Source organism: Meriones unguiculatus, chromosome 18 (assembly GCF_030254825.1).
Source record: "Meriones unguiculatus strain TT.TT164.6M chromosome 18, Bangor_MerUng_6.1, whole genome shotgun sequence".
Classification (NCBI taxonomy): domain Eukaryota; kingdom Metazoa; phylum Chordata; class Mammalia; order Rodentia; family Muridae; genus Meriones; species Meriones unguiculatus.
Window position 1 is genome coordinate 6,510,220 of NC_083365.1, and position 23,758 is coordinate 6,533,977.

The window sequence follows — 23,758 nt, forward strand, 5'->3', positions numbered from 1 at the left end:
GAAAGGGCCTGACTTGAAGGCATAGGGATCTGAGTTTGGATCTCCAAGCAAAAAGCCAAGCACACTGCATTTGCATGTCACCCCAGTGCTGGGGAGTGCTGAGACGGTAGCTCTGAAACTCACTGGTTGGCCAGCCTAGGCAAAAAGATAAGTTTCATGTCACCTGAGAGACCCTTTCTAGAAATAAGGCTAGAGAGCAATTAAAGAAAGACACCTAAAGCCTGGTGCAGTGGCACAAGCCTGTGATCCCGGCACCCAGGGAGGCAGAGGCTGGTGGATCTCTGTGAGTTCAAGGCCAGCCTGGTCTGCAAATGGAGGGAGGCCAGGACAGCAAAGGCTACACAGAGAAATCCCGTCTCCAAACTAACAAACAAACAACCAAACCAAAAAAAGAAAAGAAAAATGTCTATCTGTGGTTTACACACACACACACACACACACACACACACACACACACACCCCTGCACTAGGAAGTACATGTTACACAGGCACATAACACACACCAAATATATATACCTGTGTGTACCTAGGAGAAGAAATTTGCTTTTGCTTTTTTTTTCAAGAAATTTCTCTTCCTTTATCATGACTTCCTGCTTGAGGGAGATTAGCAGTAAAGAGTATTTAGTTTTTAGCTCTTTCTATCTTTCATCTTGCCATTGCCTTGGGTTCACAAGCTTGAGCTGCATCTGTCCTTAGAGTCACTGGGGCAGCTCTTGAATCACAGACTGCTGGGATAAGCTCTCTGAACATCTCATTGTGTAAGCCTAGGCCTGAAAACCTGCTTTCCTAACATGCGGGTGCACAAGATGGTCTGAGACCTGCTGTAGACTGTCTGGCACTGAATCTCTGCTCAACTCCAGACCAGCCTTTGAAACCTCATGTGAGGATTTTAACCATTCTAAGCCCTCGTTTTGCAGACCACAAAATGAGGCTGGAAAGGCTGGTTAACAGGATTGTTAGAGGCTCAAATGACACGTTTATCTACCTTTCACAGAGCACAAAGTGCACATCTGGTGAGGTGTGGACACTCAGCATGGTGCATTTTTTCTGAAAGCACGGGAAGAGAATATGCCTGTGCTGGCTAACTGACACATTCACTTGATTGTCCTATGGGATGCCCAGAGAACTGATGAAGTGTCTCTTTGGTGTATGGATGTAGGGGTACTTCTAGGAGACATCATTCGTTGTGCTTGCTTGGAGATTGATTAAGATGGTCTGCTCTCAGGCAAATGGTGGGAACTAGAAAAGATCATCCTGAGTGAGGTATCCCAAAGCAGAAAGACACACTTGGTATATACTCACTTATAAGTGGATATTAGACACATAATATAGGATAAACATACTAAAATCTGTACACCTAAGGAAGCTAATCAAAAAGGAGGACTCTGGCTAAGATGCTCAATCCTCATTCTGAAAGGCAAATGAGATGGACATTGGAAGAGGGAGAAAACAGGAAACATTACAGGAGCCTATCACAGAGGGCCTCTGAAAGACTCTACCCAGCAGGGTATCAAAGCAGATGCTGAGACTCATAGCCAAACTTTGGGCAGAGTGCAGGGAATCTTATGAAAGAAGGGGGAGATAGAAAGACCTGGAGGGGTCTCTACAAAGAAAGCAACAGAACCAAAAAATCTGGGCCCAAGTGTCTTTTCTGAGACTGATAGTCCAACCAAGGACTGTGCATGGGGATAACCTAGAACCAAAGTGTCCAAGTGGTTTCCCTAGTAATGGGAACAGGGGCTGTCTCTGATATGAACTCAGTGGCTGGCTCTTTGATCACCTTCCCCTGAGGGGGGAGCGGCCTTACCAGGCCAGAGAAAGAAAATGCAGCTAGTCTTGCTGAGACCTGATAGGCTAGGGTCAGAGGGAAGGGGAGGAAGACCTCCCCTATCAGTGGGCTCAGGGAGGGGCATGGGAAGAGATGAAGGAGGGAGGATGGGAGTGGAATACAAAGTGAATAAACTGTGATCAATAAAAAAATAAATTAATTAAAAAACAAAAAAGGATGGTCTGCTCTTACTAAAGGGCATCCCAGAGCCTGTGGATTAGATCAGATGGGGAAGGGCCTGCTTCCTCTCCTGCTCTCTGCTGCTGGAGCTCTGACTCTCACACCTTCAGGTTTAGAAGGGATTCACACACAATTGTTCTCTTCTCTCAGATCTCTGGCTTTTAGATGGCCTCCAGCTCTAACAGAAAAAACAGGTCACAGACCTCTCAGCTTGCAGATTGACGGTCCTCTTCCGGAGCTAATCCCTCACAATGAATCTCTCCCTATGGGTCACACATGTTCTAGCTGTTCTTCTGCTGGAGGAGCCAGCCTGACGGACACAGTACCTTCTCTAAAGTCCCCAACAAGTGGCAGTAACAAAAATTATTCCTCCTAATTTTTAGGAACAGAATTAATTCACACAAAATCGCATGGGAAATAAATGCAATCCTTTTAAGAACGGACTTAACGTTAACTTTTAAAGTGCTGTACTGTTTTGCTGAACTGTTCTGCTCACACCTAAACGAGTACATAGGCATTTACAGAGGACATAAAATGAGCAAGAATGCAGAGCCAGGGTGGCCTTCGGACCTCCTCTTCAGTTTGGAGACCCAACAGGGTCAGTATCCCTATAATTACAAGCCATGGCTACCATTGCCCTGTTCTCCTGTAGCCCATACATATGGCTTGAGCTAACTTCAGCCTTTGTTACTTACACGAAAGGCTGAAAAGGAGCTAGAGAGAATCTGGCTCTGTAATTTTGCCATTAGAGCTTTAATTAAATTCTTCAGCACAACACAGTGAAAGGAGCGAGGCCCGAGCAGCCAAGCTACTGCCTTATGCTTTAATTGTTTTCACTCACTGTTTACAGACTTTCTTCCTGTTTTGTTTCCACAAGCTGTGTGTAAATTAAAGTCATCCCAGCCTTCCTTCACACTTTCCTACTGCCTGTATCTTACATCTGCTCATAAACAAGCTTTTCTTGTGCCCCCCAAGCAAGGATCTTAAGTCTTAGGAGTTCTCCCAGCACTAACTTTCAAACTATCTCATAGGTGAGATGCTTCTGTTACCCTAAGAATTACAATTACATTCCATCTCTAAGCATGAGCATAATTTCCCTCCTGTTGAGTAGGACTTAACTCCAATTAGGCAGCTTTTTATTTTCGCCAACACATGAGTGCCATTTCTTGTACAGCCCTGCATTTCTTGCCATGCTGGTCATTGTCATGCTTCATAGAGATTGCTGGGTGGTTTTGTAATTTCTTCTCTTTCTTAAGAAGCAGCTTGGCACTATGGAAACTCAACCACAGGAAAGAGGCTTTCAGGCCAAGTCCTGCTCCAACCATCTGAGTCTTATGTCCTAAACATACAGTGTCTTCAGCAATAGTTGCCCACCCTTAACCTTTGGAAGGCATCCAAAGGCTAAGCTGAATATACTGTTCGGGGAATCCCTTCAACTACCCTGACAACCATTTGAAAGAAGGTTTCTTGTGCTTGGTCCTAGAAGTCTTTTTAGTTTATGGTTTTCATGGGGAACACTGTTGGCACAGTAGATACAGTTATAGCTATCGTGGATAAGTTTAGGTAAATATAAAATAATACATGACGATAATGGACTAAACATCCGAAACTCCAAGCCAGCCCCAGTAAAATATTTTCTTTTGTGGAAAAAAAAGAATGAAATTGGGCGGTAGTGACACACACACTTGTAATCCCAGCACTTGGGAGGCAGAGGCACGTGGATCCCTTTTAGTTCAAGGCCAGCCTGGTCTACAATGTGAGTTCCAGGACTATTAAACAAAAAAACCATGTCTCAAATAACCAAAGAGGAGGAAGGGGCAGAGGGAGAGGAGGAGGAGAAGGAGAAGGAGGAAACTCAAGGAAACCAGAGAAGAAAATGAGAAGAGCATGCAAAGAGACAAGTGGGACTTCACTCTTCAGCAAAAGCTAACAGAGAGGAGATGAGGAAGAGGAAGTGCTGAGTTCAAAATGTAGCAAAGACAGAAAGTGCAGAACTATATGTAAAGCTGCGAAGGGAAACCACCCAGCATTATCATCAAAGCTGACTTCTTACTCATCTCTGTCATCATTTGTCCTACCTACCCTGCCACCTGTTTCTGCAAACACCATTTCATGGGAACATGGCCCTTACTTCCGGCGCTGCAGAGCTGCCTCTGTGCTAAAGGGACAAGGTCCAGCAGTGTGACAGCACATCTCACCACACTGAACACGTTCACTGTTTGTTTTGTTTTCTTTACAAAAAGGTGTGCTGACGCAACCCTACACGGTAGGGAGCACCTGTAGGAACCAAGGTTGACTGGAAGGGTTCACCCTCCCTGCTTCCTTTCACTCCTTTGTGATCTGAGTTGCATTCTCCCATCTTTGGTGCTGAGAGAGGGCAGCCTGTGGGTTATACAATGTGCTAAGATTGGACTTGAGAGCTAAGCTGCCTGCTGCTGCCAAGAGAAGGTGGGTAAGATAGTTCTGTGGCCATCTGCGGCCATCTGTGGCCATCTGCAGCAACCGGCAACTGAGGATCCCCAAGATTGCTGGTACTCAGAGCTACAAACCACAGAAATAACCACAATTTTGTTCTGTTTTTGTTGTTTCACTTAACTCAATTTCATCCACGTTTTCTACCTTTGGATGGGGATCAGATCATTCAGCAAAAGCATATTAGAGAAACAATAATAAAAAACTCTAATGTACAATTTTTAAAGTACAATAATGAGGTCTCTTAATTGCCTCCATGCATACAGGTCTAACATTATAATATCATAAAAACAAAAGTAATTGAGACTTTTAGGACCTTTTTATAATAAAGACGTTGCTATTTTTTCTTTGTAGCTTGATCAAGCACCTTATAAACCCCTATGAATGCTAAGTACTTCACTTCAAGAAACACGTGGAGTGGGAGGACCAGCTGACAGTACCGATTCAGCAAGGCGATAAACCACGGTGCCACGTAGAAAAAGTGGAACTTCAAGTTGATATGTAAAACTAATTCATTTTTGTAATTAAATACAGAAAATATAATGATTTGATAAGGATGTTGACAACTAATACTTCATACAAAGACTGAATATTAGAACATTTGTTAGTGATGAATGAGCCTTATTAGAACAGCGCAGGGCTGGAGAGATGGTTTAGTGCTTAAGCACTGCTCTCGCATAGGACTCTCCACACCCACACAAGGATGCTCAGACCCACCTGAAACCCCAGCTCCAGGGGATTGGCGCCTCCTTCTGATCTCAGAGGACACCTGCACTCACATGAACACAGAGACATTCACCCACACTCATAATTGAAAACAAAAATCTTGGAAGAAAGAATAGTTTGCTAAGTAAACACTGGCTAAACAGCAGTACAACCTGTGACATACTAGGGATGGGAGGTGTCTGTGCACGTTTCTACGACTTTGAGATAGACCACACGTATGCACACAATTCAGAATGCACTTGCTCTGTTGAGAGGTATACCACAAAAACGTCTGAAGATATAATGAATGAAAATAATATTTATGACGGACTACAATAGACATTGCATGTAACTATTTATAGTTTCACTGGCTAAGAATCTTGTTTCTGTAAAACATTTCGTTCTGGGAGAATATTTTTACAGCTCTGAGTGCATCTCTCTTTTTTTCCTCCTTCGCTGCATTATTTTGTTCTGTGTAATAAAGTGTGCAACTTCGTGCTTTGTGTGTAAATGTTAATGTCTTAGGTCACTAATTCTTGAAGTGTTGCGCTGAGCAGCAAAAACTGATGAGATTAGTAACAATAATCTTGAATTTTTTTTTTTTTTTACACACTCCCATTCCTTCCACTCCTTAGCCTCCTTTTGAAGCTTCCCTTTCAGACCTCAACAGGTCTGAGGTGGGAAACCAAGCTCATTTCCTGGCTCTGCATCTCTACTGATCCCTTTCAGCTGCTCCAGCCTAAGGTTGGTATTTCTACCCCAGGGAAATGTTCATTCCTGCAGTCTTACCCCCCCCCGCCCCCGTGCTTTCTAGGTGAGCATGAAAAGTAGCATTCTGTACCGCGTCTCTCATTTGATATTATACACATCCTCTTGCCCCAGTCATGCATGTCTCCTCCATCTCTGGATCCTACACAACTAGACTTTTGGGGACTGACGTGGGGCTAGAAATGTGGGGTCTTGAAATCGCTCTTCTAATCTTACCTTCGACTAAAGCTCGTGTGTAGCAAGAGCTATGCTGCAAAGCCTACAGCTGCCCTGGGTTTCTGTCAATCAGCCTTTCACACTGAGAAAGGCAGCTAAGCAAGCCTAAGGTGTGAGCAGCTGAGAGTTTGGTTAGTAGGAGTCTGCTTCGTAATGGTAAGGGAATATCAGCAACAGCTCTTTCCAGTTTGTGCTTTTTCGGGTGCTCACTGCGGCTTGCCTGAACATCTTATTTATTCTTGGGACACGAGAAAACTGACAATGAATCAAGTATGATGGACTCTTTGAGCTGAAGAGCTACATACACATACCAGGTGCCTATCCAGAGGACCCCTGGGGTCCATTTCGTTCTTTGCATTTGAGGTGAGTCCAATGACCTGGCAGATGAAAGGAGCCACTCAAGGTCTTAACTTGTAAATGTCAGGGTTATGGCTCATAGCAAAGTCTATTGTCTCCATCCATTTACTTGCCAAAACTTTCCAAACCACAGGAGTCTTTCTTTAAATATCACATGCTCAGAAGACAAAGAGCCAGCTCTGAGCCCAGAGCAGGGAAGCCCAGATAACATTATCAACACTGTTATTTCAAAGGCTACTCTAGAGGAAGGAACTGACCTGGGTGTTTTTACAAGGGCCTGACAGACATTAGCACTTGCATTTCTGAGTTGTTTTAGAGTTTGGGCCAAATGAGGTAATGCCCAAGTGCCTGGCCATGGCCTTTGTCATAGGAGGAAGAAGCTGTTTGGCTGTGAAGACAGGAAAGATGGCTGAAAGAAGATGGGTGCAAATCTGAATCACCAGGTAAAGAATCACTGCTCTTCAGACCCTCTTCCTTCACATCCCCTATGTTCTACTGCAGTGATGTTCAGATGGTTGCTTGTGAGGCCATGGGGCATGGCTCTGTCAAAACATAAGGCCCTAGAGCCTGGTATAGTTCCCAGTTACTCAGGGTGTTGAGACAGATGCAGCAACTTGCAAGCAGGACTTTGAGGCCAGACCAGGCAACCCATCAGGGTCACATCTCAAACAAACAAGCACACACACAAAACAAACAAACAAACAAACATCTGGGGATATAGCTGGTCAAAGGAAGGACAAAGACTCAAACTCCCCTTCCTTGAAGTCCTTGTACTCCCAGCCTGCAGGTCCCCTATTAAGGTTTGGATTTTGAATATCCCCATGGGAATACTACTAAGTTCTGGTGGAACTTTGAGAGGTGGGTCCTGATGGTATGTCTTTAGGTCACTGGGGTGTGCCAGCGTCACCATGTTCTCCCTAACACTGCTATCTTAGGCCCAAACAATGGGATCATTGTTTGGCACTGGACCTTCTAAAATTTGAGCCAAAATAAATTGTGTCCCCCTTGCTTCCTCTCCTCCTCTCTCCTCTTCATCACTCTGGTGGTGATGACAGACAGAACCAAAAGCTCCAGGTGAGTGCTCTACCCCTACTTTCCAACCTATGCAGTTTTGAGACAGGATCCTACTGTGTAGCACAGGCTAGCCTAGAATTTGCCATACAGCCTTCACCTCCTGAGTGTGAGAATTGGAGGCAGGCAGCTGACCAGTTACCAGTTAATTATAGAGATTTTTTATACTTCGAGAACACTGACTAGTGCCACACATTATGAACCATTATTTAAACAGCTGCTAGAATATGTCTCCAAACTGTAAATCAGATCATATCTGTCCGTAAGATAACTTTGCACATAGCAATGAGTAAAATGTAACCTCTCCACCTAGTTCCAGGGTGCTGCTCTCATACCTGAGTGTGCAGCAACTCTCTCTGAGGGCTTTGTTAAAATATAAGTGACCCTTCCTGCAAGTCTCTGTCTCTCTCTCTTTAAAAAAAAATATTTTTAATATTAATTAGTTTATTCACTTTGTATCCCACCTGTAGCCCCCTCCCTCATTCCCTTCCAATCCTACCCTGCCTCCCTCATTTCCTCCCATGCCCCTCCCCTAGTCCACTGATAGGGAGGTCCTCCTCCCCTTCCCTCTGACCCTAGTCTATCAGGTCTCATCAGGACTGGCTGTATTGTCTTCCTCTGTGGCCTGGTAAAGCTGCTCCCCCCTCAGGGGGAGGTGATCAAAGAGCCAGCCACTGAGTTCATGTCAGAGACAGTCCCTGTTCCCATTACTAGAGAACCCACTTGGACACTGAGCTGCCATGGGCTACATCAGTGCAGGGGTTCTAGCTTATCTTCATCCATGATCCTTGGTTGGAGTATCAGTCTCAGAAAAGACTCCTGGGTACAGATATTTTGATTTTGTTGCTCTCCTTGTGGAGCTCTTGTCCCCTCCAGGTCCTTCTATTTCCCCCTTCTTTCATAAGATTCCCTGCACTCTGCCCAAAGTTTGGCTATGAGTCTCAGCATCTGCTTTCATACTGTGCAGAGTAGAGTCTTTCAGAGGCCCTCTGTGGCAGGCTCCTGTCCTGTTCCCTGTTTTCTCTCTCTTCCAATGTCCATCCCATTTGCCTTTCTGAATGAGGACTGAGCATCTTACCCAAGGTCCCCTGGAAGTCTCTTTTAAGGAGGCTGAATGGGCCCAAAGCTTTGTTGGTACTGAAGATGCTGATCGGGGACCTTCACTGTGCAGCCTCTGCTCTAGAGAACAGGACCTCCCAGTACTTTTCTGACTATGCTCCTGTTTGTGACCCCTAGTCCAACTTTGTTCCTGATCTTTAATGTTCTGATCCCTATCTGCCTATGTCCTTGCATCTACAGGTTTCATGTCTTAGAAGGCTTTCTGGTTAGCTCTTGACCAAGCAGGCTCCATCTTATCAATGAGCTGTTCCATCATGTCACCTTCTCAATCAAGTCCCCCTTCCTACCTAGTCCATACCAACCCACCCCTCCTGTGCTCCTGAGTGCAGGTGTACATCTCTGCTATCACTCCTTTCGGAAGCACAGTTAACAGTACTGGACATGAACTCACTTATCTGTGTCTGTCCATTTACTCTCCATCTCCTGTCACTGAAATATCAAGTCAACAAAGTAAGACACTTTGTCTCAGCTTTGTGGGTGGTAGCCCATACTGCAGATTAGGTGGATCTATCCTGTTTAAGTATCACTGGAAACACCTTTTTAAAAGGCCCTTTCTATCTTCTAACCTACCCTAAATCTCATTTAAGAAAATGCTTTTTCATTTCTTTTCTCAGAACTTTGTCATGATAGTTTGTCATGATAGATGCAACATCACGGCACCTCTGTTAGATCAAAGCACTTTTCTGGACCACTTACGGGTCACGCGTGCTATCACTTTTTCAATATTATTAAGCTGTAGTGAGGGTCTGCTGTGGACAAATGAGCTATGTAATAATTCATGCACACTATTCAGAGTGTCTGATGTATTCATGCAAATATGTACTGTATCATAATTAGCACAGTTTAACCCTGAACATCTGTCTTTTCCCAATCTTCCTGCATATTTGGCTTTTAAACTTCCTGATAAATCTGTAACTTCAACAGCTGACTCTGAAATCAGTATCCAGTAGCCACCAATCAGCGTTCCCAAAGACTTACTCTTTAAGGTGGTGGTCCTCAGTCTAAGCTGCACGGCAGATTCTCCTACATAGATTTTCTTTTTAAAATTCTGTTCATGTCTGAGCCTTAAGCCGGTGGGAAACTGACAGGAATCTTAGGAGGGAGCAGGAATCAGCCTGTGAAAAGCTCTCTAGGTAACTGCACAGTTGGAGGGGGACTTTGAGCAACCAGCAAGCACTCTCCTGGTGAGCATCCCGTGCTCGGGAAGGGCCTGCAGTGTGAACACTGGCACCACTTACTCTGCTCCTTACTCCTGAAACCCGGGACCCTGACGCTGCAGGTACAACTGACACCAGCCAAGGTTTGGCAGTAAGAAGATGGGAGGACTACGTGTTTTCTTTCAGTGTCAAACGGGCACTGCTCAGGAGGCCTCCCCTCAAATGACTGACTTTGTAAAAGGTATTACCACTATTTGATCTGCTGTCTACTGCTGTATCAATTACACGTACAGGCATTTGTCTGTTTTCAATAGAGAATCATGTGACTTGGGGTAGTAGTAAAAGGATGCCCTCATGACTAAACTTTTCCATCCATTAAGTGTCCTTTAGGGCAGTTCTATGTTTAAATCAGAGCAATTCCGTGGACTCTGTTTGAAAAGGCCTTGTGTGGGCTTCTGGGGCGCGCCCCACATTGCATGCTGTGCTCCACAGCGGGGCCTTGCCCCCTTGTCTCTGCCTCCGGCGCCTGCAACTTCAGTGGTTGTTGCCGCCAGCTCCCTCTCCCTCTAGGCACACAGGGGAGGAGGCCTGGGGCAAGAAACAGGCCTGCTGAGGGTCCAACAGAAGTGGAAAGAAAGTGAAATGGGGTTCACCGTGTCAGCTTTCCACCTTACCAAATGCAACACCGTGTTATCTTACCTTCCTAGAACCCAAGAAAGATGGGCAATGGCCAGGGCCCCTGGACAGGCTGGTTTCTGAATTTGTCCTCATAGGAAAATATGACCTGCAGTAGTGTTATAGTAAGCAATCATTTTCCATCCTTACAAGGAAGTGACTGAAATGCCCAATGTGTTTGTCTTTTCTGTTTCTGCTTTCTTTGGCCCTTTTTGGTCTGTAAAGCCACCTCTTTTTTTTTCTACATGGCTCAGTGAAACACTGACTTTGAAACATGGAATGAAGTGTTGCTTGACTCTAGAACTACAGCCACGCGGGGAAGACAGCTCAGTGGGGGAGCATGTGCCTAGGATGTGTGAGGAAGACGGGGAAGAAAAGGGAGAGATTAAAATAGTGAAGTCCCTTAAACTAAATCAGTAGCAATTTGTCTATTGACACAGAATTAAAAAAAGATAAGGAATCTCATAAGTGAGATTTAAAAAAAAAATAGGGGAAATGGGAAAGGAACTAGTGGCTGGGAAGACACTGTTATAAAAAATATTTAAACCTCTATTCTAGATGTCCCTAGAAAGAAATGGCTGGAAAGACTTGGCAAATTCAGATGAAAGAAACTGATTTAGTGATTTTTTTTTTTTTTTTTTGCTGTGAAAGGAGAGTAGGGTATTTTAAAATCTGGTAGTAGTTTGAGAACTGCATGCAAAGTGCAATGATAGCCACACACTATAAGAAGGCAGGCATATAGGTTGAATTTAAATTAACTAAAATAAACAAAAACTCAGATCTTGATCCCACTAGCCACACTGCAAACCTGGGAAATCCATGCATGGCTAGTGGCTGCTGTCTGGGTTCTGAGCAGGGTCAGCACAAGAATTCTGCAGAACGCTTTCTTAAGAGAGCAAAGGACAAAGGGAAGGACAAGGCTCTTTTTCAGTTTTGCAAATTTAAGCAGGAGTGATGCCCTCCTAGCCAATGTAAAGTGAATGGGTGAAGGACAGTCCACAAGGAGGCTTTAGCTCCAGATGAGAAGGGACCAGGATTCTCTTTCCTTGGTTGAGATGAAGAATCTTATCTTTTTTAAGTAATTGAGAAACTATCTGTAAACGATAATAAGGGCAAACAACAAACAAAGAGACTGTAGAAGAGGGACTAAGTTGTAAAGCGGAGGCAGAGGATGAGATGACTCAGAGGATAAGGGGGGGCACCTGCCTCCAAGCTTCACAACCTGAGTTTGATCCCAGGCCACCACAATTTCCAAGGAGAGAACCAAGTCCAGCAAGATGTCCTCTGACTTCTGCACATGTGCATGCACGCATGTGTGCGTGCACACACACACAAACAGTTAATACATTTGCATGTTGGTGACAGGAAGTGGTTTAGGTAATGGAACTCACTTCACAAAGGCTGTGGGATTTTATCATGAAGAGCTTTAATACCCATCAGCTCCCACTACATCTTTTGTCAAAGTCATTTTGAAATACACAACACTCATGTGACACTGGGATTGGGTGTGAGAACGAGTTAAAGCAGGAACAGAGAAGGGAACTGAGACTGAAGACGGGGAGGTACCATGAAGAATGTGCGAGCACCGAGCGATGCTGGGAAATACAGACAACACAGAACCATGAAGAGGAGTCCTGCGAGGGCCACACAGCCCTCTGTGTGTGTCTGCAAAGCAATGCTGACCTTCTTTTCTGCCAGAGGAATTCTTTAGCCACTGAATAGTAAACATTTTTTCAGTCAACAAAGTATATTTTTCACATAAGTAACTTGTAAGTCAAGTCAAGTTAAAAAGGAATAGAGGGTTTTTTGTTTGTTTTGTTTTGTTTGTTTTTGAGACAGGGTTTCTCTGTGTAGCTTGGGCGGTCCTAGAACTTGCCCTGTAGACCAGCTGGGCCTCACATTCCCAGAAATCTGTATGCCTCTGCCTCCAGAGTGCTGGTGTTAAAGGATGCCCCACCACTGCTGGCTAGTGTGACAATAGAGCTGGGTGCTACGACAGACGCTGTTGCAAAGTGCAGTTTTGAAATTTCAGTTGCCTCCAAAGAATTAAATCAACTAAAACCAATTCATCAATCCAATATTTACATTGACAATTATATCCCTAGACCATGGGGAAGTTCACATTGCAGACTCGACAGATATCTTGAGTAGAAAGCATGTATCCTCCTTCACAAGTCAGCCCCTTATGTTAGTTATTTGGGTTTTCTTTTCTTTATTTCCTATTCTTCCTACTAGCATTCAACTGTCATGTTTCGGGGTTGTTTATGCAACAACTGGAGAAAGAAACTTTTCCTGATTACCTTTTTACAAGTACAAACTTTAATGGCTATGGCTCCATCTTATGGAGTTGGAAGGGATAATAAAAACTGACTGCCATTCTGCGTGAAATATTTTTTTTAAAGATTTATTTGTTTTATGTATATCAGTATACTGTTTTCATGCACACCAGAAGAGGGCATCAGATCATATTACAGATGGTTGTTAGCCATTATGTGGTTGCTGGGAATTGAACTCAAGACCTCTGGAAGAGTAGTCAGTGCTCTTAACCACTAAGCCATCACTCCAGCCCCTGCCTGAAATATTATTTGGCTTCTTGGTTTGACGTGTTATTAGGAAAGAACACTGTTTCCTCTCTAAAGTTAGAACTGTTTTCTCTTTTACTGTATGTCCACATAGAATCAAAATATGAAAAGTTAAGCTTAGCTGGACTGAGCTGCCCTACAAGTTCACTTAACCCTCATATTCAAGGAAAGCTTGGAGACATGCACATGTCCAGAGAAGCAAGAGAACCTAGGATTTTCTAAATACAAGTAGCTATGATTCAGAACCAAAGAAGTCAGCACAAAAAACAAAAAGGGCACAGAAGCTGAAGCATGTCCATCCATCAAATCATGTTGCACTTTGTTGCAACATGGGTTTGTTTATTTATTTGTTTGTTTCTCTGGTATGAGGTCGCTTGGTATGCCTGGCACTAAGAAAGACAAAATTCTGCTAGTGATCACACACTCAGCCTCTTCCAGGTGACCCTCTCTGGTTTATGAGAAAACAAGTAGTACTTTAAAATCACCTTACAGATTTTCTAAGGCTAGAAATTTGCCTTAGAAATCTGAAAATCATTTGGGTCACTCTAAAAATCAAGAAGTGATATCTCCCACAAGCCCACACTATAGAACCATGGCACAGGGCATGGCACCCCAAAATATGGTCCTTTGCCATTTGAGACAGTGGTAGACTTAGAAAGGGCACTCTCAACTTCCAACTTCCTGCTTTCCCAGAAGCAGGCCACACAAACATGTCTGAATGGCACAAAACAGGCCAACAGATCCTCATTCCACGGCCCTGACCCGGGAAGATGGAGATACAGAAGAATCTAACCTGCCACGACTTGCTTGCTGGACAACTTCAATTTACTATCATTACGGAAATCACACATCCTTGCTGCTCTCACTCTAGCTCGACCACTTAATCCCCACAGAGCACACAAACATTTCTCTGTATCTTCAACTCTTCATGTGAGTCTTTGAGAAGCTCCAATCTTTGTATCAAGGCATTGCATACATTCTTAGAGACTTTTTCCTCCCTCTTTTTTTTTTTTTTTTTTTTTTTTAACACATCTTGTGTCTCAGCTAGTGCCTGTCAATGAAAGAGAACATACAGTGAGTTTTGTTGCCTATGCTACCATCCTGGTCATTGGTACCCAACCTAGATCAGTTGATCAGAAGGAGGCCTTAAATAGAACTGTTAGTCCCTGACCTTCTTTGACAAGTTGTTTGATGTGAATATAGCCATTTACATTGTTTACTCTGTGAATAAAACAATTGAAACTAATAAGCTATTTCAATGATCCATATTTCATATAGTTTACCCTAAAAATTTGAGTCAGTAGAACCTCAGGTCCCATAGGAGCTTCAAGGATTATCATCTTCTTTTCATTTCAATTGTCAGGGAAAAAACTTTGGGTAACTTTCAGTTACAGACCACATGTCCAGCTTGCTTGAAGCTCCAGGTTCAACCATCAGTACCAAAGAAAAAAGGAAGAAAGAAAAGGAGGAAAACAGCAACCAACCAGACTTTGTTTTAGTGAAATCCTTTACAAAGTTAAACATTACAATGAGCTTGACAGCTAGGTACATTCAGCAAGTACCTGGGAAGAGAGAAATGGTGAGCTCAAGGAATGCAGACTGCTTCAGGAAGGCAGAGACATTAAATAGAGTGTGATGGCAGTACAAGACACGATGGAAGCACAAAGGAGTTCTGCCTTACTGAAGGCCAAGGAAATACCCCACAAGTGAAGACGTCTCATCTGAGTCCTGAAGGATGAGTAGGAGTTCACTAGTTAAATGAACAAAAACAGGTGCGTCTCAGGAGGAGAAAACAGTTCATGGGGGACTGGCTATGGTTACCAGAGGATACATGCAAGAAACCAGTGGGAAATGGGACTGTGGGAAGCAGGGAAGAGGGAAATTATGAAAAACTTTGGCTTTTTTCTTCTCTTCTTCTCCACCCCTCTCTCTCTTCTGCAGTCATAGAAGCCATTTAAACAGAGGAGAAATAGTATCCAATTTAATTCTTAAAAATGTATTCCATGATGTCAACCATTGGAGAGAAAGGGGAGAAACAAGACACAAAAGGAAACAAAACAAAAAGGCCAGAAGAAAACTGCTGGGCAGCCTGGCCACTGCTTCAGGTGGGGGGATATTGTTCTGATTGATCCTATAGCAGGAGATGCTTACTCATTTGTGGCAAAGTTACAGACATATGAATACCATCACTTCAGTATCTCAACTAAAGATAACAAACAGTGACTGCGTTTTGGCTCACCACGTGGTCTTCAGTTTGGCTCCCTGAAAATGTAAGTCTCATCATACAACACAGGCCGGAAAGAGGAAGTCAAGTCAGCCAGTACAACCAAGTTCCAGAGCAAAGGCAATTTCTGGGTGTGACAGTCTGAAACTCAGGAAGGCTGGGTATCAGCCACCACACTTCAATGATTTGAAAGGGATCAATGCAGGCTTTATGTGAATTCATTCTACTTTTTACTTTGCCTTAAAGAAAACACCACTTTCGTCATATACTCTTCCCTAGGTCACCTCCAACTTACATATTGCAGGTAAGGCTTCAACTCACCTTTCTAGTCTTTCTAGCACAACTGTGGCTCAATGGCTGGCTGTGTGGAGTGCCTGGAGTAACTGCTATTTTGCAAAAGCACGAACTAAGCTACAGAAGCAGAGGTATACAAAGCTTTGGTTGTAACAGTCTGTACAAATGAAACAAGCAAACAAACGACAAGCACCAAGTCCCAACACGGCTACATTTATAATAAATAGAAAGGTTTACGGGGAAAGCTTGCCAAAGGCACTTCATTTAACCAAACCGTTACTGCATGAACCCCATCTGTAAAACCACAACAGTAGCGACCACCTCATATGGAGCTCATCCATGAAACCAAATAACACACATGGAGTACTGAGAAGGGTGCTTGGCACAAGGAGGTCACTCAATAAGCGACACCCATCATTGCTATTGTTTTATTGGGCACATAGTGATCACTCCACCTCATACCTTACCTTCTAGTCATTTTAATTTATAAGTCTCAAAGATGTTACTTATATGAAGGAATACTCAGTACTCTGATTAAAATTAGATAATTATTAGTTTTCAGAGGGAAAAAATAGCAGCACTCTGTTACCTCTTCATATCTGTCAAAAACTGCTCCTTCTTGCAAGAAAGAGGGCACTTCCTTCTGCCAGTTAAATTCATAAGGTTTGGCCATGATGATATTCAAGACCTGGAGAGAACAAATATCTTATTAGTGTACAAAATTAAAGTGCAAGCAGTTATCAGAACTCGGACATTTCATGTTTGTTTTCTTTAAGCATGTGTAAGAGTTTCTATATCATCTTCCTTCTTATGTCTTCCTATCATCTGGCCCCACATTCCTTCTCTTTGTCTCTAAACCTTGCAAAACACTTCATATACTGTAAAATATCTGCAGAGAGAAATGGTGGCATGGACCACCTCAGTAACCACACGCAGGAAGTCACTGTCAGCATGATATACTAAAAAGCAATAAAGTAAGGATGTGGTATAACTCAATAGAATTGTATGCTTAGCATGTGTGAGGCCCTGGGTTCAACCCATTTAACCATAAATAGACAAATTAACTTTTTAATAAAAAGCAGTATGGCAAGGCAGAAACACTGGCACACTTAAAATTCCAACTACTTGAATGGCTGAGATGGGAGGTCAAGGCCATCCAGGACAACAGGAAGAGGAAAGGAGAGGCGTTGGAATAAACTCAAAAGGACACAACACAGTAGCTTTGTGGGTTTGCCAGAGTGTACATAAGGGATGTCTGTGGAGATTCATGTATTCTAGGATGTTCTAACTCATGCCAGCTAGGTATTCCTTGCACTTTTTATCCTTGGTTTAAATTTGAAAGGAATAGCAAACAGAGACATCTGATATTAAAAAGGCTCATGTCAAACAAGAAAGGAGAGTCTCTAATCATACACATTGTCTTTCACTGGTTTGACTCTTTCCTGCAGAACAGACACAAGTACCTAGACGTAAGCACCCAGAAAGGGTGTTGATCCTCTGCCTTCTCCACTGGTCTCAATACTGAAATATTCACCTTCCACTGGAGTACTCATTCCATCCACAATGCCCCAGTTGCACACAGGCCTCTGGGGACTGTGGCAGCTGACGGACATCAAAACCAAAGGATTCTGGCCTCTGGTTCTGCTTTCTAGGCATAACATCAGCAATAGTGGTAGAAGCCATTTCTGTTTTCTTCCCCCGAGAGTTCTAGGGATCAAACCAAGGTATAAGGCATTTTGGGGAAACGGCAGTGAAGTACCCCAAATTTGTCTGATTTTAAACTGGAGAGGGAGTCATTCTCTGAAATACTTCCTAGGGCACTAGGGGCAACAACTGAATTATTTTACATCGATGATACAATGAAGACATAGTACCAGAAAATGTTACACTAAAGAATTGATTTTTAAAATAAGCAATTAAATCCATGTCTAATTATCCAACTGGATGTAGAAAAAAACCAAAGGATGACTGGTTACCTCTTGAAGAGATGGGGAGGGGACTCCCTTTTTGTTATCTCCTCAACTCTCTCAAGCAGCTGAGTATTATGGTCTATAATAAAAAACTCTTGAGTTTTTTCCATGGGAATTCTCAGCTTGCCTTGGAAGTCCTCACCTACAAGGGACCTGAGGGTTTAAACCCCCCCCCACCACCACCGCCAGAAAGGTATTACCTCACTACATAGGCTTTTTGGGGTTACTGAAAGCACAAGCCTGAACAAAGGCCAGCCAGGTGGAGACATGTCCAGCCACCTGCTGGGAGGAACCAGTTTTACCACATTCTTTTCCTGCCCACTAGAAATATGGTTGCTAGGAAACCGGTCCAGATGGCCAGGCCAGAACCCGTTATGGACTTGGTGCCTAAAGTAAACCAATCATTTCAAAAGTCAATTTCCCTTACCCAATCATGTAACGCCAAGGCATGTAATACCCGCCCCCCCCCCCCCCCCCGCATGCTTGCGGTTTTTCTCTTTACAAACTTTATTCCCCTAGACAGCCAGGCCACACTCCTCCTCTTCACCAAGGAGGTTGCTGCGACCTGGGCTCGAGCTCGTATTGAATAAACCCTCACGTATTTGCAGTAGAGTTGATTCCTGGTGGGCTTTGGGGGTCTCACAAACTGGGCATAACAGAACCATGTGAGGAGGGTGGAGATTTAAATAAAAAAAAAAAAACAAAAACTAAAATGCATAGTAAAAACATCCAAGATTATTTTCTAAAGACAAGAATTTGACATAGCATTTCCACTGAACAAAAGTGAGTTAACTGTTGGATTCTTTATATAAGAACCTCTTGACACTTTCAAAACAGACTAAGGCTATCATCAGATGACCCTGAACTCTCAAATGCCTAGCTTTCCTTCAAGCTAGAATCCAATTTGACACTGACATATCATTAATGATAATTTTCCTATCTGCTAAAAATAGCTCCACCTTTATCAAGCCATTAAATAGCCTTTCAAAAAGTACATATAGAGTATAGGGCTAAGAAAATGGTAATAAGTAACGGTGTTGAGAGTTGAGGGTGAGAGTATTGTTGTATACTTTGGGTAAAAATAATTTGCAATTAATTTTTATGCCCTTGAAAGGCCCCAACACCAATGGCACTTTTCTCAGCAGAATTGATTATAACAATGTATGCAAAGCCTGTGGACAAAAATACTACTGTGCCATTTAAGGTAGAAAAACATTGGCTGTCTAGGAGCCTAACTAAGCAATCAGTTAAATACACTGCACATTTAAATACTCCCATCCTTATTAAAATCAGGGCTGGAAAGGAATGGTTGTTTGTTTAACAATGGCAAAGCAGAAGGGTTCCTAAAATATTCACAGCCTTTGTCAAGCAAATATAAATACTCCCAACATGTTGTTAAGCAAATAAAAGAGCAAACATGATCCAAATGTTCCCTGCTATTAGAGTTTGGATGTTAAATGTCCCTCAAAAGCTTGTGTGTGGGAGGCTTTGGAAGGTGACTGGATCTCTGACCTTATAAATGGACTGACACATTTGTAGATTCATAGCTTGCTGGGTTTGGAGGGGCTCTGTTAGAAAACTTATCTGCTTCTCTAGACCTCTTTGCTCAGCCCAACAGGGTATCCTCTGCCCAAAGTTATGCTCCACCAGACACAGAGCCCTTGGACAAATGATGCTGGAGCTGAACTAAAGTTTTAAATAAAACTATAAGCCAAAATAAAGCTTTCTGCCTTTTTTTTTCCTCATAGAGATGTAAGGCGGTTAACACAGTATACAAAGATATATATCTAAACAGAAGCACTAGGTAAGAGTTGGTGATAAAGCTTTTAGTGACTGAAAAAAAAAACTTCCCTTTATTTTAAAATACAGAAAATTACACTAACCACAGATTTTATATTTAGGAAAAAACATTCTCTAAACTGAAAGAAAGATGACATTTAACAAATTATTTCTTTTCATAAAAATCTGTTCTTAAAGTGTCTGTATTTTCCACCAGAGTTCTTGGCAAGGACAAACAGTAAGAAATGACAAGTAAAGCTGTAAACTGTTTCCTTTCCTCTTCTGGGCTTTAATTTCTTCACTGTCAACAGGAAGCCTCTCACACATTGGCTATGTGTACTTGTCATTCAGCACCTAGCAACGGGTTCTTCTGTGATGACACTTGCATTAACATTTCAGAAAGTTAGGTTCTACTTAAAAAAAAAATTCTTTCAGAATTTCCTATGTGTATAAAAGAAAATATGGTTATATCTACCTGATTTTCCCTCCAGCTCTTTGAGAATCTTCCCCAACACTTCCCCACACAAATTCCATGTCCCCTCCCTACCTTTCTCTCTTCCTACTAACCCACTAAGTCCAATTAGAGATTTCCACCTGTGCTCTCGTGTGGAGCTGTCTACCGGATCGTGGGCACCCTGTCAGTGGCTACATCCTCAAAGAGTGATTTTTCTCCACCCAGAAGAGCCTGACCAGCAATAATTCCTTAGGTGTGGGGGGACCTCAAGGGCACCACTCCTACCCAATCCATGCTAGAACTTTGGATGGCCAGATCTTATACAGGTCTTACACAAATAATCACCTCTGTGTAAGAGTTAATGGTTACTATGGCTATTTCCTGTTCACAGGACAGCATTTAACAACACTCTTTCCTATCCTCTAGCTTGTATGTTCTTTTTGCTTCCATGTTCCTTGAGCTTTGTGGGGTAAAGGTTAGTTCACAGGAATGTCTCACTTGGAGCTCAACAAATACAGTCACTGATTCTCAGCTTTGGCCAGGTCTGCACCAACTGACACCACTGCAAAATGAAGCTTCTCGGGCTATGGGGCTCAGCTCTTCCTGCTTTTGAAAATAAAACAGATTATGGTGGTGTTAGAATTAGTCTTTCATGGATTCTAGACTACCTCTACAAAAACCTGTGGTTTCTGCCATGATGAATCCACTATGAAGTCCAACTGATGTACAATAATCTCCTAGAGTCCATAAACACATAGCCCACAGAAGTAGAATGAGAACAGAAGGTAAACAAACAAACAAACAAACAAACAAAATTAGTCCCCATCTCCTCCACCTAAATACTGATCGGAATCATGATCCAAGTGTGCCTTTACTTAAAGGATAATTAAAAATTTTGATGATTATAAAGTTTTTAAAAATTGTCTTCATAAATGCAGTAGGTGAACTTTATGATCATAGTATAGGCTTCATTATACTAGGACTTTACAAGGTAGGCAGAAAACATGATGAGTTATCTGGGGCAGTTAGGGAACAGCAATCAAAACAATCAAAGGGTGCTAGCATATTCTAGGGATGACACAGGAATAACCTTCCTTGCTCAAAACAAGTTTCATGACTGACACTCCTACAGCAAAAGACAGATTATATTCAAGGCATAATCCATTTATTTAGTATGCATTACATGATATAGAATTCTCAGAAAAAAAGATCCACAGAAATAGAAGAAAATTAGGTTTTGCACACAGGTTTCATTTTAAGTGGTCAGCCATGTAGAAATTATAAGAGCTGGATAACGGGTTAATATCTCGGTTATTTATCAAACCATGTTTGTTTACACTCTTCCTGTCATCTCTGGGTCTTCCTTCCTTTCCTCTGAGTATAAGGGTCTTTCACAGAAAAAGGAGAAAAGTCAGGGAGTGACCATCATGCATTCCCTCAGCTTAATTTACACTGTATGCCAAGGTACCCACGTACCAGGGTAGCATGCTCTGAGCCCAGTTACATAACTCAGCCTGTGATGGTCAGTTCTCAAAGAAATCGAACACAACAAAGTGCAGGTGCTCCGAAAAGGAAGCTGATTCATTTCCCCGGATTGCTTGAATGTTGGTTGTTTGACTGGAGCCTTTCTCAGGCATGACATCTGGGTGCATATCTAGGCCTCCCAAATCCTCTTAAACAGGTTAAATGGCTGAAACTGTATTAAAGTATTTGTCCACGACTGATGATTTCTAGACTGATAATCCACTGCTAATCACTTCTTGCCTGGAAGCTCAGCTCTTCTGAAAGATGCAAGTGATTGCTCATGTTGGGAAGCCATAATGGTGAGGGAGAAAGCTCTCCACAGAGGTCAGGAGTAACTGGCATACAGTGCCTTCTAAGGTTTGTGCTCCTAACAGCATATTAGGCCCATCTCTGGCTTAATAGTATTTTTATATTATAGAAATAAAATTGTTATTAACATACAAATCACTTTTATAGTAGTGAATTACAAAACTAGAGATAAAAATTTATTTAATATGACATAGGAACAGTTAGACTATCCACAGTCATACACAGCATGATGAACCTGTTAAACATGGCAAGTCCCATCAAGCCTAACATAGTCATACAATTCATACTGCTTACTAGCTAATGCAGCCATCATATAAATACACCACCACATATTTTTGCTGTGATTCTAGTGAAAACAAACTTACTGTAATGCCAGTCATGCACAAACATAGACATAAAATTATCTGCAGTGCATAAAGCTTGATGACAATAGGAGAAATTTTCTTATCTTACGTATTTACTACACAATCCTTTTTAACTCTTGAGACACGGCGTATCCCCCCCAGTGAAGATGGTTTGCTTCTGCTCGTCACCTGTGCCTCCTCCAGACCATGTCTGCTACATCTCATGAGGGCATCAGGAGACTGTGTGGAGTGACTTACCTAACCTCTGTGGCTTTGCACTAACACGCCGGATGCTCACACACCAAACACTGAACAACACACTTCTAGAATGAGACACATTTCTCAGAACTTGACCGGTGGCTCCCTAGACCTAAGGAAGAGAGAGAAGGCGTGTAGGAGGGGCTCGAGGAGGAGAGACGTCTGTAATTAAACTTGTCCTCTGATTCACTAACAACAAACTTGTCTTTGTAGAACCTTTAGATACTATAAATATTCTTCAGAGAAAAGGTATCTTATCGCTTCTACTTCTGAAATAAGGCACTTCTTATGGACTGTGCAGTACAGGAAACGCCGGCACATTTTATTAGGGCTTAGCTCTTACGATAAACAATGTTAACCTCAACAGCCTTGAGAAATGACCCTGGGTGACCCTGGGATACTTGTCAATATTGTAAACAAAGGGCCTGCTGTAATAGGGTTGCTTCTTGTTTGTTTTGGAGACAAAGTCTCATCATGTTGCCCAGTCTGGTTCTGAAGACTTGAACTCAATCGATTCTCCAGCTTTGCCTCCTGAGCATTTAGGACTACACCCACAAGCCATTGCCTCTAGATTAGATAGTAATCTACCCTCACACCCTTGCTGATCCTACCAGGCACACACACACACACACACAAACACACACACACACACACACACACACACACAAGCAAATAAACAAAAAAGAACTCCCTAAAATTTTCAAGTGCAGAAGAAAACTAAGGTGGACATAAACCATCAGAACAATTTCTTCCTGAAGCTGTGTGAGGGAGCATTGGCCCCTCCTTGCTCTCACCGTGGGGTATTCTGTTAAGTTCTGGAGGAACATTAGACAAAATGTCCCTGTGCAAAAAGAACCTTCAGTTTGGGGAAGAGGGTACAAACAGCTTATACAAAAGTCCTTCTGGCTCATGGGTCCAGGTATTCTAAGCAGAAATTTCTGGCGTGAGAGGACTCCTGTCTTTGGAAAGATAAGAGACACCAGGGTGGAGGTCAGGAGAAAAACCATCTTCGGATACTCAGAGTGGGGATTCAAACCAGGAGCAGATGGCGGAAAGTCCAGAGAGGGCTCAGGCTCCGTCGCCTTCTTTGCTTCGCAGGAGGGCACTGATGTTGCGTGATCACCGTCAACTTCACTAGATTTGGAATCGAGTAGGAAAGATCTGGGTGTGTCTTCAAGAATGTTTCTGGATAGATTTATATGAGGCGGGAAGACTGAACCCAACGGGGAGCACCATGGGCTGGGGTGCCAGACTGACCAAAAAGAGAAAAACGAGACAGTCCTACATATCACCCTTTCTCTCCTTCCTGGTCTACTGCAACGGAAGGTGTCCCAGCCGAATGACTCTGCTTCCACAAACTCTACATTATCTTTCTTTCCCACCATGGTGGACTTTACTTCCCAAACCATAAACCATAACAAATTCTTCCTTCCAAAAAAGTAGCACAGGCAGCCAGACAGCAATCACCAACA

At 42.8% G+C, this 23,758-nt stretch overlaps 1 protein-coding gene across 9 annotated transcripts in view; it reads right to left on the reverse strand.

Moving 5' to 3' along the window:
- Positions 1-23,758, reverse strand: part of LOC110563159 (1-phosphatidylinositol 4,5-bisphosphate phosphodiesterase beta-4) — a 368,349-nt gene that overhangs the window by 126,166 nt on the left and 218,425 nt on the right. For all 9 annotated transcript variants that reach the window (XM_060371836.1, XM_060371832.1, XM_060371834.1 and 6 more), the window contains exon 4: positions 16,238-16,336. In XM_060371836.1, coding sequence (XP_060227819.1) covers positions 16,238-16,321 — 84 coding nt within the window. In that variant the 5' untranslated portion in view covers positions 16,322-16,336. The remainder of the gene's footprint in view (positions 1-16,237; positions 16,337-23,758) is intronic.